The sequence below is a fragment of the Moschus berezovskii genome, chromosome 12 (assembly GCF_049115385.1).
Source record: "Moschus berezovskii isolate FMDL1 chromosome 12, NW_MosBer_1.0, whole genome shotgun sequence".
Classification (NCBI taxonomy): domain Eukaryota; kingdom Metazoa; phylum Chordata; class Mammalia; order Artiodactyla; family Moschidae; genus Moschus; species Moschus berezovskii.
In genome coordinates, this window is record NC_142471.1 from 51380201 (window position 1) to 51399415 (window position 19215).

General features: G+C 32.6%; 1 protein-coding gene across 9 annotated transcripts in view; it reads left to right on the forward strand.

Annotated features, from left to right (window-relative positions):
- The window catches only part of PCDH15 (protocadherin related 15), an 870688-nt gene extending 854402 nt beyond the window's left edge, over nt 1–16286 (forward strand). For 3 of the 9 annotated variants that reach the window (XM_088842500.1, XM_088842499.1, XM_088842501.1), the window contains 2 exons: nt 11927–12035; nt 15735–16286. In XM_088842500.1, coding sequence (XP_088698626.1) covers nt 11927–12035; nt 15735–16286 — 661 coding nt within the window. Of the gene's footprint in view, nt 1–1180; nt 1247–3576; nt 3596–5216; nt 5256–11002; nt 11074–11926; nt 12036–13420; nt 14273–15734 lie in introns of those variants that run through there. The other 6 variants (XM_088842498.1, XM_088842497.1, XM_088842495.1 and 3 more) reach the window with 4 other exon arrangements.
- Nucleotides 16287–19215: the final 2929 nt, after the last annotated feature.

The window sequence follows — 19215 nt, forward strand, 5'->3', positions numbered from 1 at the left end:
TCTCTTCCTTTCTTTATAATGGAAATAAATCTTGAATTGTTGACTTTTGTAAGACATTTCATTGTTTCCACAAATGTTTATAAATTGCTCTTTAGCTTTGTTTGTTCACATTACTATATCATCTCCTTAATTATAATTTTATCATAAGTCTCCTTCAAAAATAATCTTTCTGTCCAGTTTAATAAATTCTAATCAGTTTCATCAAAAGAAAGTTAGGTAAATAACTACAGAGTTTATCTAGTGTGAATTTAGTTACTATTTCATCATTAAAAATTATATTTTTCATTATCTATCAATAATATAAAACATGATTGTCTATTAAAATTTTTTAAAGTGAATAATCAGTTTTATTCCTAGGTACTTTTTTTTAAATTAGTTTTTATTAGGGTATAGTTGCTTTAGTGTTGTGTTAGTTTCTGTTGTACAACAGTGTGAATCAGCTATAGAGATACATATATCCCCTCCTAGTTACTTTTCATTGCTGTGGATGAATCATCCAAATTTAGCCTATAAACACGAATGAAATATAAAAATTTTAAATAGAAATCAAGAAGAAATATATCTGGTGAACTGCCACCAGTTTTATATATGTCTTTCCTCTTTATTTTAGGCAAAGAAAATAATTTATACTCTAAAAAATTTCAGTAGTTGTTATTATATCTTAGAGCTCAACTTGTTAAATTCTTAAAGGCATCAACTAAGCTAAGTACCGTCTTTCTATCCTAATGAAAGCTACCCTCAACCATGAAGTAATTACTTTGTTTTTTTCCAGTCTCACACATGGAATAAATTTCACTTACTGGAAATCCTCACTTTGAATACAACTGTAATTGTTTATTATACTCTCCAGTTTTAATATTTTAGGAGATATGTCTGCACAGAGAAAACCCAATTCCAAAATATAGGCAAAGTCTTACTTGATAATTGCCATTTTAAGTATATTAATATAGATCCAGAGCCCTACAATGAATGCATCATTTCATAGGTTTTGTTTACCTCGTATCATGTGATATTTCTTCAAGAATTTGACCTAGCATCCCAGTTATCAAATAAAAAACTATAAAGTTAACTATTTTCATTAGATCCTCTGCTTCAGATGCTTTTCATCCAAATCAACAGAGATTTTTTTCCTGGAGTTCTTGAACATGATTTTTTTCTCTCTTTCACTGAAAAACTTCAGTTGGACTTTTTGTTGGCAGCTGGTCATATGCATGAGAACTTGTGCTATTTGGCGGACTCTGACAAGGTATTATTCACAATTGCATAAACCTTTAATGTGAGTGTGTGTGTCTTCATGCTATTTTGTATCAGCCTCTTGGAAATATAAAATAAATTTCTGATAATTCCTTAGAATTATTTCATAATTAAATCTCTAAATAATTACCAAAGAGTATAAGAAGTTCAAATAACAATTTTATGTAGGTATATAGCCTTATTAAATTGTTACTTTGTCCTTTTTCATAACCTTTTTATAATTTTAAATTATCAGTATTTCATACTTTGCAAATGAAACATCCACTCCCATGTTTTATACTTAATCTAGTCTTTCATTGACACATTATATTTAGAAGTTTCCTTCATTATAAAGTCAATTAAAGCATCTTCTACTTGAGATCTAAAAATATTCTGGTATACAACTCAAAATATTATTTCTCACCACAACCCCTAAGCTCACACAACCTAACAGCAAGCCTCCAAAAAATGAATATATTTTTTCTTCTGCATTTATTATGATTCAATTAGTACAGAAGAAATTATTGGGTACATTATTAAAAGTTATAACTTGTTAACATGCATTTTCCTTATTGTTAAAAATAAACAATAATACATACAAAGAGTATAAAATGAAAAGTTAATACATATTAGGTATAAACTACATAAAAAGATGTACCAGTGTCATATGAATGGTATTATAAGGATTAATAGAAAGTCATGTTAATTGAAAACACACAGATAACTATACATATTGATTCTGTTGTTTACTTTTTCTGAGTTATGTTTTGCCTTTGAGATAAGACAAAACAATACAAATAACCAAATAAAAGGCAACAAAAAGGTTAATGGAAATACTATAGTTCATCTATTGATTTTTTACTTCCTACATTTATGGAATGCAATGCCAATGAAAAGAGGCAATTTAAATATCCTAGAAAATGAAATATAGGTTTTATTGGATATGACTCAAGAGTCATTTATTAAAACCTAAGTATGAGCTCTCAACTTTATATATCTCTAAAAGATACAAATTGAGTAAAAGTTGAAAATGTCTCAACTTTTAAATGCTTTAAGATTATCATCCCCCCTTGGGGATGATATCATCCCCCTATTCAACCATACAACATAAGCATCCTGCAAGACCCCTAATAGATGCCTGAAATCTCAAATACTGGACCAAGAGACCACTCATATTCTGGGAGGGATACAGAAGAATGGAATGAAGCTTCATAATGCTACTCAGAATGCGATCTAAAACATATACATGTTTTTTATTTCTAGAATTTTCCATTTAATGTTTTTGGACCATGGTTGACCATGGGTAACTGAAACCACAGATAGATAACCACCGATAAGACAGGACTATTTTAATAAATTGCTGACAGCAATATATGTGTATAAGCATTAAATTACCATTATTACCAACCAGATTACCATTATTCAATCAGCGATGCCTTATAATCACTTACGATGCATTCAAGTAAGCAGATTTATCTTGTAAAGTCCTTGGAACATTTTAAATAAATTTTCTACAGATTCTTTTGCTGGACTTTAGAAAGTATTCATTGTAAATCTTCATTGCAGTTTATTAATTTCATATAGCATGGTCAACAGCATTAGTGTAATAATTTAGGTCAAGTGTTTAATGAATAATACATAAAAAATCTTCATAATTAATGACATTGAAAACATTCCATACATTTTTCCCTCTCAATTACAGTTAAAATTTTCAACAACTTATAGTCCATTTAACTATATAAATCTTTATGTAATATTGAATGCTTGGCTATTATATCTCTAAAAAATTTTTTTGTGTCATGTCTGATAATGTAATTGACATTTAAAGACTAGTCAATAGTTTGCATTTATTATTTTTAGAATACTTTGACAAAACAAAAAACCTTAAAACATTTGGAAGAATATGTTCTAGTCATGGAGATAATATTTTTTGTCCTGTACCAATATGTTTTTCATGTATCAAGCATATCTTTTCCTAAAATGAGTGTTACACATATCAAGACTTGTCTAGGACAGACATGATATAGAATATTTTTAATCTAACTGATCATAACAGAGTCAATGTGTGTTATTATACACCACTGAGATAAAACAGATTGTGTATTGTTTAGTTTTCAGATGGCATGAGGGTCTGGAGTGATAATTGTTTTTAATAATGCAGGCATAAAATCTTGATCTTCCTGTTTTGATACTGCCATAAAATATATTTCTCCTGAGACTATTTTTTAGAAAAAATTACCTTCTCAATTTTTCTATGATTTTCTTAAATTATCTTCATCTATAATTCTATCTTATCTGTAATCCAGGATGTTTAATACTGATTTCTTCATTTCTACCTTGCAGGAGAGGTTATACATCAGAGGTAAGGGCTTTATGGTGCTATGTTACATCAAGGTTACTGGAAAAATATTTATGTTACAGGAAGGACTGATTTACATTCTTTCAAGACTAGGGTATTTCCCTTTATTTTAACAAAACTTAAAAGTATGCTTTGCTATTTTTTTTCTTGTATGTTTGTTGTTTCTTTGTTCTAGGTTTTAAGTCAATGAGCGAATATAGATCAACTGCTTACCTTTTCAAATATAAATTCTATTTTCCAGAATTATAATCATTCCATATTGTGGCATTCCCCCAAATTCCTTTTTCTAAGGCTATAAATCTAACCTAGAACACTGTTTCTAATCTAGAAACTTTTTAAAAAATCAGTCCAAGGCTCACTCCTACAACTTTTGAGCTTTTAGAGTTAAAAACAAGTCAGACTATTGTATGACTTTTTGTGTTAATTTGACTCTTGGTCTGCAGAAAAGATACTGGGTATTCTGACCAATAGTATTTGGTGAACTACACTGTAAGTGGTACTATCAATGAGTTACTGAAAATTTAGTATGAGTCATCATATAGCTCTTCAGTAAAGAGAATGAAATAAGCATATGCCTTTATTGGCTAATGGTTTAGAATGAATAAGTCCTAAATTATTTAGAAATCAAAATGAATGCATTTAAGAAAAAATATTTTCGGGGATAATTACCAAAGCTAACAGATTGAATCAGAATATTTCTAGCTTCAACCTCCTACCCCTTTAAGTGAATATCTTAACTGTACTGTCTCACTAACATCTGTACTTGGAATATCTATCACTTCTGTCCAACAGTTGTTCTATTGGCCATTTTAAGCAGTTGGCTCACTGGTAGTGTTATTTCCTAGAACTTCTCTGCCTACTTTCCCAATGCTTACTTTAAGACTTATGTTGTATAACCATTCCCTTCAAGAGTTGAGAAGCCACAATTTGAATCTGTGTATGTTTTCATCTGGTTATAGTACAGATTATTATGAAACAGATCAGTAGAAAGTGTATTTTAAAAAAATATGGGTAAAATGGGGAGTCAGTGAGAAGTGGTCTTCAAAAACTAAGGAAGAACAATTTCCTTAATCACAGAAGAATTTCTGAAAACATGCTTAAATCTTGACTTCAAGCAATCCACGTTTTGTAAAAATGAAAAATGGGAGCATGTCTTAAGTATAATGATAAGTTCATTAGAACCATATCATTTTTTTGTGTGCCCTACCCTTCTTCCTAATGAACCTAATTATACATAGATGTGACTGGGGAGAAAAAAAGGGCAATTTAAAACAAGGTTAACTTTGTTAAAATGAATTGTGTAATGCTTAAAGTTCTTCAGAACCATAAATGACTCTTTTGCTATGTAGCTTAAACCAAATAAATATTTATAGATTTTTATTTATTAAGATTATTAAGTTTGATGTTAATTAGAACAATGATGAAATTAAAGCACATTATGTTCCAACATAAATAGTCAAAATATCACTTAATGCTGTTCATATCTATCACATGAATAATAAATTTTATAGCAAGGTAACCAGTTTTAAGCTGTGACCTTTTTTTCTCTCTTTTCAATCATAATCTACTTTTTCCACCTGAATTATTTCCTAAACCTTTTTCTATTTTTAATTTCCTTTGGCAGCAACAACAACTGCTGAGGCCTTCTCTTCTTAAACCAGAGGTATCAATTTTCTTTTTCTTTTCTACCTTCACTGAGTCCTCAACATACTTAATGTGACTGAAGCCTATTTCACATGTGGGCAGAGTGTGTGGCTACAAGCTTGACATAATTTTACAAGGCAGAGAAGAGGTGGTTTTAAATTAGATCAAATAAGCAAATAAGCAAGCAACTCACCTCTCTTCTGCTTTCTGGTGACCAAAGTTCAAAATTTTTAGCTTCACTCTCTGGAAATCAGGTAAATAAGACCTTTGTTTATATCAAAAGCAAACAAGCATTAAGAGACAAGTCATGAACCTGATCTGTCACTTGACTTAGTGAAACTAGATTCATCAGAACTGTTCCTTAGATCAGATTTAGGTCAGGGAAAATCTGAAGAAATAATGGTGACATCCGTGCTGAAATAACAAAGGCAGAAACTTGGTTGTGATAAACAGACTTTAATCATTGAAATGTGATTCAGAATACTGTCTTTGGGCAGTCTATTTTAAAATGTCTATTTTTAAATGCCTTATGACATTTTCTCCTGCAATGAGAAAAGATATTTGGAGTTATATAATAAATGCATGTCATTTTTATTTATTTATTATCTTATATACTTCCTAAATTGAAAGAAAGAAAGTAATGCAAATTTTAAATACCTTCTCCTTTGGAAAATGTAAAATTTTATAATCTCCACTTAAAAAAGGCACTCTGTTTATTGCTATTTCTCAACAACAGAATCTTAACTTTGCTAAAGACAGGCATTTTGTGGTTAGAATTTAATCCCCCAAATTCAGAGGTTAGTGGCAGAAATATTCAAATGTTATAAATTTTATAAAAAATTTCCATGGAAGGACTTCTCTGGTGGTCCAGTGGTTAAGAATCTACCTTCCAATGCAGGAGACTTGGGTTAAATCTCTGGTCAAGGAACTAAAATCCCACATGCCATAAATTTAAAAAACTAATAAATTAAAAATTTCTGTGAATACTTCTCCATAGATTGTTGAATCAGATACCTCAGAGTTGAAATCCAAATGCCAGTTACTGTATATAAAGCCTTAATCAAACTACAGATCCTCCTTATGCTCATTAATTTCATCTTTTATAGGATGTTGGCAGTAATATTCAGTATATAAACTTCTAATTCAGCAAATGGGGCATAGTGGGAAGAAATTCAGTAATGGTAGTTATTTTTTTCTTTTGTTTGCATCAATACAAGCATTTACAATTTGGTCAATAAGATACTAGGTTGATTATATGCCTTCTTTCTGTGGTCAGCAAAAATGAATTTTAAAAATAACGTTAAGCAGTTTATCTGTCCGTAAAAGCACCTTTTAGTAGTATACTTGGCATGATTCACCTGCTAAGGGAATGGCAACAGGGACTGTATGGAACAGCAAAAAAGACCAACATTCCTCTTTTCTTTTCAGTCTGACTCAGGATCTTAGGGCTTCCCTGGTGGCTCAGTCAGTAAAGAATCTGCCTACAATGTGGGAGACCTGGGTTCAATCCCTAGGTTGGGAAGATCCCCTGGAGGAGGGCATGACATTCCAGTCTGGTATTCTTGCCTGGAGAATCCCCTTGAACAGAGGAGACTGGCAGGCTTAATGGTGGAGTTCTTCCTCCATTTTCTTTTTTTCTGAAGAGATGATGCTTTAATAGGTGATATAAGTATCCAGGATGGACCTTTCAGAGCATTCCCTTCCACCAGCTCCCATCTCTCCCTATAGACTAGAGTGATTGACTAAATTGATGATTGAGTATGTGGGTTCCTCCCCAGTTGCTTCCATCCTTCTGATATTTTTTTTAAGTCATTTGATGCCAAATATACATATTTAGCTAAGACCTGAGTTTCACTTGCCATTCAAGAAAAAAGAGAAGTACGTGTCTGTAAAAAAAATTGATTCTTTTAAAATTTGAAATCCAGTCAGTCACATTGTGCTCAGTTTCTGCAGTCATGGCCAACTCTTTGCAACCTCATATACTGTAGCCAGGATCCTCTGTACATAAGATTGGCGAGGCAAAAATACAGAAGTAAGTTGTAATTTCTTTCCCTAAGGGATCCAACCCAGAGTTGGGAAGATACCCTGGAGAAGGCAAATGGCAACCCACTCCAGTATTCTTGCCTTGAGAATTCCATGGACAGAGGAGCCTGGCAGGCTACAGTCCATGGGGTTGCAAAGAGTAGGACACGGCTGAGCCACTAACACTTTCACCATCCCCTGGCAACCATCAATTTCCTTTCTGTTTCTATAAGACTGACTATTTTAGATACCTTCTGTAAGTGGAATCATGTAGGATGTGTCCTTCTGTGACTGGCTTGTTTCATCAATGTGATAGCAAATGACAAGACTTTTTTTTTTAAGGCTGAATAATACTCCCTTATATGTATGTACCACATTTTCTTCATATCAATACATTCTTCCATTTATGGAAGTTTAGGTTTCAACTTCAGAATCATTTGGCAATCTTTGCTTAGTCTTCCTATGTATTAGATTAAACATACATTGGCCAAGAAGTTAAGTATTACTTCTGAGACCTTTTGGCTTCATTTAAACTAGTATAATTACACTGGATTTTGAATGCATCAAAAGTCTAACCCTATCAGTATGAAACAGTTTTTTTTTAAGTATTTAATTTTTATAAGTCAAATTTAGATTTTAACTTTGTCCCAGTTTCTTATTGGTCTGAATTGACTTCATTTCACCCTTTTTTCCTGTAATAAACATTTTTTGAAATAAAAATACAGACATAAAATTATATTGTGTCGCAAAATGAATTTTTACAGAGGACTCATGCCCTACTAGCTCTCCAGAAGCCCCTCCGCATTAACACTTATTGTTTCTCCTTTCACTCCACTCACCTAGCTTTTGTTTACAGGATAAATGTTTAACTGTATTTTGTTATTTAGTCACGAAGTTGTGCCCAACTCTTTGTGACCCCATGAACCATAGCCCACCAGGCTCCTTTGTCCATAGGATTTCCCTGGCAAGAATACTAGAATTGGATGTCATTTTCTTCTCCAGGGGATCTTCCCAACCCAGGAACCAAACCCATGTCTGCTGCATTGGCAGGCGGATTCAATACATATAGTTATTTTTGGCTTTATCAAGGTATAAGTGATAAATTAAATCGTAAGATATTTGAATTGTACATTCTGGTATTTCAACATATATATACACTGTGAAACGGCTTCCCAGGTGGCTCAGTGGTAGACAATCCGCTTGCCAATGCAGGAGTTGCAAGAGATGCCTGTTGGATCCCTGGGTTGGGAAGATCCCCTGAAGGAGGAAATGACAACCCACTCCAGTATTCTTGCCTGAAAAATCCAATGGACAGAAGAGCCTAGCAGGCTACAGTCCATGGGTCTCAAAGAGTAGGACACGACTGAGCACACACACACGCATGGATACACTGTAAAAGGACTAACATATCTGTCCTCGCATATTTTCTTATATGTTTACTCATTATTTTTTGTGAGATCATTTAAGTTGTACCCCCTTAGCAAATGTCAATCGTATAGCATTATCAACTGTAGTCACCACATTTTACATTTGATGCTTGACCTTATACACCTTATAGCTGAAAGTTTGTGCACTTTCACAAACCTTTCATCATTTCCTCTACTCAGTAACCATTTTTCTACTGTTTCTGTGAGTTTAGTTTTTAATTTGTTTTCTATTGTTTTTAGATTCCAAATATAAGCAATACCATATAGTATTTGTATGCTTGACTTGTTTCACTGAGTATAATGCCCTCAAGACCCATTTCCTGTTGTCATCACAAATGGCAGGATTTCCTTTTCTAAATATAGCCATTTGTCAGTAGCAATATTGAAACCAAATGAGGTTTATCCAAAGTGAGATTATTGCTAATAAAAAAATTTTCACCTAACTGGTAACACCCAGATTGGTTTGTCTGTTTTTGAAGTTTATAGAAATAGGATAATATAGAATCATATGTTTCATTTTGTACCTGACTTCTTTTGCTTATCATTCTGTCAGGGAGATTCATCTCTATTGTGTGATGTAGCTGTGTGTTTATCTCATGGCCTTTGGTATCAGTTTCAGTTTAAGGATGTTATAAATGATGTATTTTGGTGCACAATTTTACATATTTATATTGGGCACATAGACTAAGTTAAATTGAATTTCTGTGAAAAGAGATATGTATGTTTTACTTCAGTATCATTCCCCAACCTTTCCCAAATGGTTTGCTAATTCATAATCTCTCCAGAATATGAGAGTTCCAGTTGTGCCATGTCCCTTACCCAACATGGTATTGCTGATCTACACAAACACACACACACACATATTACTTTTAACTTGTCTTATGAGTAAACTGAATCCATTTTAACATTAAAACTGGATTCCTTTGCAATTAATTCACAAAGTATTTGTAACTGCAAAGTCAACAGATAGTATATTTAGTAGAGGGGTTGCAAACTCATACAAATCTAGGGAAGTAAGTAAATAGAGTTTATTCAATGTAAAAGAGAGAGTAATGGGGCATCCTATTGCGACTGTGAGTGTAGTTGTAAAATACTCTTGTTGAGAACACAGCAGTAACCAAGAAAGAACATGATTGCTGTAGGGAGTAATACCACCAACTAAATTCATGACATATAAAAATATGAGCCCAGTATTGCAATCTTTATATTTTTTGAAATAAAAATCTAGATTTTAACAGCATTTTCTGATTAGAAATTGGGTAACTAATCACTTTTAAAAAAAGATGTTTGCCAAACAAAGCACAAATGAGGGCTAGGTCCCTTTCCATCATGCAGGCTGTGAATATCTACACTTTTTAAGTGATACACTAGTATCCCCAGAAGACTTGTTTTCCTGACATATTATACCGAGATCAACAAAATTAGTTCTTATAAATAGTATTTGATATTAGAAATAATATTCCACTGATTTTCCTGTGGATACCTAAACTCTTTTTCCCTTTTCTTCACTGACAATTAATTTGGTAAAACCTTGACAGTTCAACTTATTTAAATGTTAACATAGAAATAAAGACAGAAATTTAGTGAAATTGAATTTAATAGTTATTTAAAGCCAATTTTGTATGTATGACTCAGGAAAAATATCTTTCCGTTAAGTGTAGAATGACAAAAATCAGTAGTGTCTGAAATTCAGAACTGGAAACCTTGAAAGGGCCTGTGGTCTGACAAATTTCTTTCTTTCTTACTTTTTTTTAGGAAAAATAATTAAATTCATAATTAGCATCCTTGAAGATGTCACATATTAGCACATTTTTATTAATATATAAATGATTATTTTCAAATTCTTTCTTAAGAATAGCTTGCGATGAACCAAGAGCTCTTGATAATAGAAAAATGTTATTAGGATGGTGAAACAATGCTGAAGATAATGTTATAATTTTCTTCATGGCTAAAGTCTACTAATAATATGTTAAATAGGTTGAACTATTAACTATCTATTGATAGTTTTAAAGAGTATCTAAGAACAAATGATATATGTTTATCTGTAATCTTTGACGGATTCACCATTTGAAAAACTTTACGTTCCTCCTCCCCAGTTCTAATAACATAAACTAATTTTGTGTAAAATAGCTACAGACTATATATATATATATATATATATATATATGTTTGAGTATGTTTAACTAACAGTTGTAACTAAAGTTATTTTGGCAGCAGCATTTTGAGAGTCATCGAACACTAGGTCGGGAAAACAAACTTTGAGCTGAAATGTGATAAGAATTTATTTTCAAATGTGATTTCTCTCTTTGAATAATAGGAGTTATCCATGGAGTCTGGAATTGATCCTGGCCAGGAATATGGACAAGATTATTACAGTTATGAACATGGGTACATCTTCAGATTTTTTATCCAGTATCTTAATATTTTTATGAGTAATAAGGTGCTATTAAAGGATATTATTACTAGCATTTTTATGAGTGCCATTTCACCCATTTCATGTTTGAAAATGAGATATGTGTCTAGTTTTAGCGTCAATCAAGTTTAACCATTTTTCTATATTGAATTCTGTTTTGATGTTTATATCGATATTGACTACAATTTGAAAAAGGCAATAAAATTGTTCAAATTATTTAAATGAGGAATAGAAGTCAAACGTATTTGCTCAATTCCTGAATTCACCATTTCCTTCATATGAGATATTTAACATTTTATGTAACCAGTCAGCCTCAAGATTTGCCCAAGAGAAATTAAGAAGAATACACAGTTTAGAATCCAGAAATGAGCACTTCAAAAGTCATTTCTACAGGCATAAGTTAACTGTTTTCTTCAGTAGAGCAAAATAAATATGATCCCACGTCATATATGAAGCAGAAATTTAAACTTAGAGTTTATGTTCTGAACAAGCTATCTTTCAGAAAGAACCTGTTTGGTGCCTTAAATTGTTCAGTTAGTCAAGGAAAAATATTCCTTTCTCTTCACTCTTACCTCTCCTAAATCTTAAAACTGAAATTTTAAGATTAATCTCCTTTTCTTGTTATTCCAGGGTACCTTATGGCAAAAGTCATTGGTCATCAGGTTGTAGTTCTTTGTCTGTGGTTTTGTAACTAGTGTACCCGAAGCCAAATAGGTGCTGTATAAATATCTGGTGATTGAATGGTGAAGAAAAAGAAGAAAACAGAGATCAGTCATAGTTATACAGATCACATGAAGAAATGTTTAAAGTTGTAAGTTTCTGTTACAGGTATGAAATGCCTCAGTATGGAAGTCGTCGTCGTTTGTTACCACCGGCTGGACAAGAGGAATATGGTGAGGTGGTTGGTGAAGGTGAAGAGGAATATGAGGAGGAAGAGGTAACTATTATAAATTTTATGTAATGTTAACATTCCAAGGAAATGGCAACCCATTCCCATATTCTTGCATGGACAATCCCATGGACTGAGGAGCCTGGCAGGCAACAGTCCATGGGGTCACAAAGAGTCGGACAAGACTGACTGACTTCACTTTAACATTCCAAGAAGAATATTTCTAGCCCTGTTTGAATAGCAGCCTACAAAACATTTCAAAAATCAAAAATTCTATTCATTTAGTACCTGTTTTCCATAGAAATTTAATAACACTAGTCATTCCATTGTTTTGTCTATAGAAGGACATTAATTTATATATAAATTTAATCTCTTTATATAAAATATTGATTTGAAATAAAACCAAAATAAAAAATTCTAAATGTTATTCCATAATGGTAATATTATAATCAAATAAGTTAAAAAATATTTTGCAAAATAAAATGCTCCCACATTGTCTAGCAAACCTAAAAATCATTAAAAAGTACAATCTCCATCTTTTAATTACAAGAGAAAAATAAAACATCACCAGTATTCTTAATGGAATTATGTCATTTAAGTCTAATATACCACAATTTCATTTATATCAAATCCTTATACTTTGCCTGAAATATTCACTTGGAATGTGCTGCGTTCCATCACTCAGTCATGTCTGACTCTTTGCAGTCCCATGTACTGTAGCCTGTTAAGCTCCTCTGTCCATGAAATTTTCTAGGCAAGAATACTGAAACAGGTTACTATTTCCTACTCCAAGAGATCTTCCCAACCCAGGGATCAAACCAGAGTCTCTTGCGTCTCCTGCATTGGCAGGCAGATTCTTTACCACTACTGCCAATTGGGAAGTCCTCACTTGGAATACTTATTCAGAAATTTAAAACAACAACAACAAAAATTTAATGTCACTGTAGTTTTACCCTGTTCAACATTTTAAAAATAGTCAATATTTCATTAGCTATTCAGATAAGCTATCATAATTTACGGATGGGTTAAAATTTTGTTAAAGCAAATGCATAACACTATTTAGATAAATGCATTTATTAAATGCATAACACTTAGACCAAAGTCTAAGGATGGGAGAGAAAAGAAGAAATGATTAATTTACCTTTCTCTTTTGATCTAAGGTGAGAAATAAATTTTGAATAAGAAAAAGTGAGAAAACCTTAAATTTTGGTATTATAAGGTATTAACTATAGTGGTTATTTCCTTGACCATCTTCTGTCTTATATACAGTGGGATAAACAGTAGGGAATGGTATGATTGTTCTCTAAAAACTGTTTTATAATTTGCATGAAGCTCTTGCCCTGTAGATTCACTCCTGCTTAACTTATGTGGGACAAGGTCATAGCATAACCTTTCCCCAGCTGACACTTCAATTGCATTTTCATGATTTTCAGGAAAAGGCAAAGAAAGTCAAACCAAAAGTTGAAATTAGAGAGCCTAGTGAGGAGGAAGAAGTAGTTGTCACTATTGAAAAACCACCCCCAGCTGAACCAACATACACGACGTGGAAGAGAGCCAAGATATTCCCCATGATTTTTAAGAAAGTTAGAGGACTAGCAGATAGAAGAGGCATTATCGACCTTGAGGAGGAAGAGTGGCAGCGACGCCTTGAGGAAGAAGATAAAGATTATTTGAAACTAACTCTGGACCAAGATGAAGCTACAGAAAGCACAGTAGAATCAGAGGAGGAATCTTCGAGTGACTATACTGAATACAGTGAAGAGGAATCTGAGTTCAGCGAGTCTGAGACTACGGAAGAGGAGTCTGAGTCAGAGACACCCTCTGAGGAGGAAGAAAGTTCCACCCCTGAATCAGAAGAGTCAGAATCCACCGAGTCAGAAGGGGAAAAGGCAAGGAAAAATATTTTTCTTGCAAGAAGGAGGCCTGTTGTTGAAGAGGTCAAGGAAGTCAAAGGTAGAAAAGAGGAGCCAGCTGAAGAGCCAGAAGAACTGAAGGTGGAAGAAGAGGAGGAAGGCCCTGCAGAACAGAAAAGTGAGCTGGTCCCTGTGGAAGAACCAGCAGACCTCGAATCTCGAGACGTCACTGAGGAAGGCAGTGCAGAATCAGCTTCAGTGGAAGGAGGTGTTGAAAGTGAGGAAGAGTCAGAATCAAGTAGTATTAGCAGTAGTAGTGAAAGTCAGTCTGGAGGTCCTTGGGGCTTTCAGGTGCCAGAGTACGACCCAAGCAAGTATGCAAGCAAGAAGTCTCCAGGAGCAAACTCAGAAGGTTACAACACAGCACTGTAAACGAGATCACAGTAGGTGAAAGTTTTGCAGTGATGAGTGCTCCTGTGTGCAGTGCTTTCTGTGCATTCTCTGAAATGACATTTGAAGGGAGGAAATTGATTATGATTTTTATCTCACTTAAGATTAGAAGCATGCCAGAGAAGCAGATATATATGCTATCCAAATAGATTTGTATATTAGAATATATTAAGGTAAATCTGGTTGATCTTTCCTATATTAGTAATTCAAAATACAAACAATCAGCTACCCAGTATTTAATATTTCATAATGTGATTTCTGTTAATGCAATGTGGAATTATGTATTGCCAGTGATGCTCTGGCTATTGGAATGAATTTATGAATATATACAGTGGTTTTTATACCATCTTTGTAATATAAATCCTTAGGACAATCTACAACAAATTAGATCTCTGCAAGTCTACTTTTGCATGTATGTACATTTCAACTGGCAAACATATTATCAAAAACATCATAAACATGTTCAATTAAGTTTGTAGCTTGCATTTTCAAATATTAGATTTTAAATGAAATAAATTAAAAACTAAAAGTTATTACTATTTCCTTTCTGTTGTGGATAGGAATTAAAATAGATTTAGAAAAAAATGAATTTTAACAGCTATAGATCTTTTTCCAGGTAGATAACATAATAATTTTGAAATATAAATCTGGAAATCCAAAATTATGGCTTACTCACTGCAACATGTTGGTGGTTCACATATCCCCAAAGTGCAATACTATTTCAGGAATAACCAAGTAATTTTTAGCCTTTGCACCTTGTCATTTCTAATGTGGTTGTTAAAATAAAAATTGTGAAAATTTCCATTGTGTTCCAGCTGCTTACTAAAGGCAAATTTACAATCATTAATTATCTATTTTGTGTAATAAGATAAACTGTACCGGATGGGAAGATATTTTAACATATATTTAAATGGGATGAACCAGAAAACCAAGATGCAAGTGATTAAATGCATTAAATTATACAAAATGCTTGGCTAATAATGGAGGATTAATTAGGAATTAGAATATTGTAAGTTTAAAAATATGTTTCAAATATTAGGAATGAAAGTATAAATATGAACAGAATATACTAATAAACAAGGGTGTTCCTTTCAACTAACTTTCCTGAAGAGTATAGCAACTGTGAAACAATTGGGTCAGATACTTAAATATAACCAATATACTTTTTTGTAATAGATCAGTAATTTTACTTAAAAAATTAAAAGTACTTCCTTAAATGTCTACTTTCTAATCTAGCAGTTTTCTTCAGAAATTATTAAGCTCTCAAACCAATGAAGAATTTGTGGAAAAGTAATTGTTTGTAAGATTCTTCCCTTTTCCTCTTGAGTTATTACCTTTGATACCTTTCTGTCAAAAGTTGTGAATTTCTCAGGCATTGTAATCTTTACCCTTTTAATTCCTTTGATAATGATTCATGTTTTGTTTTGTTTTTTTATTTTGACAGTGGGCAAGAAAAAGAATGATCAAGTTAGTTGTTGATCGAGAGTATGAAACTAGCTCAACTGGAGAAGACAATGCTCCTGAATGTCAGAGAACACGTCTTCAAAATCCTAATATCCACAGTAATGTCAATGGCAATATATACATTGCACAGAATGGTTCTGTGGTGAGAACCCGCCGAGCCTGCCTCAATGATAATTTAAAAGTTACTTCCCCTGTTCGACTGGGGAGACACTTTAAGAAATTAGACAAGTTGGCAGTGACACATGAGGAGAACGTCCCCCTGAACACATTATCAAAGGGGCCATTTTCTACTGAGAAAATGAACACAAGGCCAACTCTGGTTACATTTGCTCCTTGCCACATGGGAACTGACAATACAGCAGTGAAGTCTTTGGGGAACAGGCTAAAAAGCACAGTTGAACAGGAGTCCATGGTTGACAGTAAGAAAATCAAGGAGGCTCTGGAATTCCATAGTGACCACACGCAGTCAGATGAAGAGGAGCTCTGGATGGGTCCCTGGAACAATCTCCATATACCAATGACAAAACTGTGACTGATTTTTTAAAAAGTTATTTTAATTTTTACTTCAGTTTTTAATAAACTGCACTTTTTATTGTCACTGACAAAACAACATATGGGGTTTGTATCACGCACACAAGCTAAATCTTTGAACAATAGGCTTTAAAGCTTAAAAAGAGACAGATTTGCACTCACATTTGTATCAATTAATTATTCTTCCCAGAAAAATCTTTTTGGATAGATTCTCAATTCACTGTATAACATCATTTAAACATCTTGCTGTTTTGTTGGGTCTTTTTTTTTCATTTTAATAAACAATAAATAATTTACTAAATAATTATTTATATTTTGTTGATTAACATAGATAACTTTTCATCTCTAGCTTCATGGAACTTGTTTTGGTACATGGAATATTGTACTTTCCATAAAAAAATGGGAAAAATTTATATTAGAGGATTTTACAGGTAACAGGTTTATAAAGTTGCTGTCTATATCATCCTGACTTTTTAAATGAAAGATTGAATTACAAAGCGATATTTAATGGGAATCTTCTACAAATTATATAGAATCATGAACCTATTTTCCTTATTGTCTGATAGGTTTTCAAATTTTTACATATGTATATGTTGACCTTTTAAATAACAGCTGAAATCATATCTTTCTCATAAATAGCATTTATAATTTTCCATGGTTAGCACACACACACTCTATAAACCATCTAATCATTCCAAACATAATAGGCAAGCTAGTGTAGGCCTTTCAGATTAAATAATTATTTGGAGAATCAGAGCAAAATTCCCTGAGGTTAGAAAGGGTCAAACAGGCAATAATACATTTAGAACCACAATTTCAGTATGGAAGATGTAGTAAGAACAGAGAAGTCTTGCCTTAATGTTACTGAACATGAATGTTTTATTAATTCAGTGTAAAGGAATTTGTCAGGGTCATGAATTTATATAATATGTGAAATGTCAATAAAAGCTATAAATCCATAGCTTCAAATGTATTATAGTATTTCACTTTTCCCAGTTCTAGTTTAGTTTTAAAATATTTTAATGCACATACTTATGTGCATAAATTACAGACCAGAAAATGACCACCTGGGTCCTTTTGTTTTACTCAAAGAACACAGTCTTGATTTTTCACCATTGAACAAAGCACAGTGTTTCACCATTAACATAAATGAAAACAAAATATCCTTTTAGAAAAAGCCCCTAAAACTTGCCTGTGTCTTGCCTTCTTTCTAGACGTGAAAAGGATGAAACGATATAAGACAATTCAGAATTTTATTGAGTATGATTTAGTGTTTTATAGATGTAGTTCATTTCAAATTTTATACAGTATTGAACAAGTTCAGATTTCAACATAATTTTCTCATGCATGCTTATTATATGGTTGAAAGATTGAATAATGCATTACTATCTAGTTCTCTCCTGTATGTCTCATATTTTAAAACTTGTTTATTACAATACAGTTTCCTTATTTCCAAAGGGAGCAAATTGTTTGTAGCATAAACTTACCAACTTACATGAGTAGTATGGTTTAATTTCAAAAAGTTTTTGAGATCAAATATAACAACATCTCATATCACCATCATCTCAGAGTTTATTAAAAATACAGAATCTTGCTCACAACCCTAGGTCTGCTAAACAAGAATCTGTGTTCTCACAAGATCCCAAGGTAGCTTGTTAAATTTTAGAAGTAAGTACCTACCACTGAACTCTAGGGCTTACTCTTTAAAAACACCAAAGCGACTGTTTTTAGTATAAAATATTTCAGATAGAAGTTATATTAAGCATATCATATTTTCCAACTTGCTCAATCAGAAGTCACTAAATATGTTAATAATTTCCTGATGTTCCAGAGTCATCACAACAAGCATCCTGATATTCTCTCTGCATATAGCTTACATATACATATTTTTTTTCTTTCTCCAGTTTCATGCTGTGACATTTAACTAATTTTGTCACTGTTCCTCTCTCCAAAATTTATATTCCATCTTTGAATATCCTGTTGAAAAAGTTTGTGTCTTTCTTTGTTTTGCTTGTCATTAAAAAAAAAAAATCATTTAACCTAAGATAGGGGTAATGTATGTGAATTCAAGCAAAAGTCTTGTGATTCCAGGAAATTTTTCAAGTTCACTGTCGGGATCTGAGCATTGTTCTTGAAATCTAAAATTGGCAGAAGACTAATTAATACTCTGATATATGAGATATCACTGTAGTTTAATGTTCATATTTTACAAGGAAATCAAGCTAATTAGCAAACATATTTCAGCCATTTCAAGTTGACCATTTCAGTAAAATCAATCATGAAGTTAATATGTCCCTAAATTAGTGGACTTATATAAAGATAAGCAGTATGTACATAGAGCAACCAAATCAAATATTTGGTCAGTGTATTTTGAGGTAAAGTATGTATTGCAGCAAAAGCTAACAACATAAATCTGGACTGATTGAATAGAAACTTTGATAGGACTTTAAAACTCTTACTCAGGATTAAAATTGTGGAAACCAGGGAAGATACCCAAGCATGTTTAAACTTAAGAATATTTCATGTAAGTGATGTTTCTATACAAATGTTTATAAAGAAAGTAGTAGTTATTTTTCTTAGATGGACATACCAATTTATTGTGATTGTTCTTAATCAGTACCAGCTTTCAATCAGGCAGAAGAAACAGCTGATTAAGATGATAAAAGACTAATATGACTGTATGCTAAACCTGTTGATTTCATGAGAAGATCTTGTGGGAATGAAGGGCAAGGTGAGGAAGAATGAAGAAAATGAAAAGAATGAAAAATGAGTCACAGTGACACAGGACATTTTTGACTCAAAGATCATCAAATCACAGATGCTAATCTCTCTCTCTCTCTCTCTAACTTCTCTTTTTCACTAATTACAAACTGTGAGAGTTGTCACTGAATGATAACTGTAGGCTGGCCAAAAGCATCTTTTTAAATACA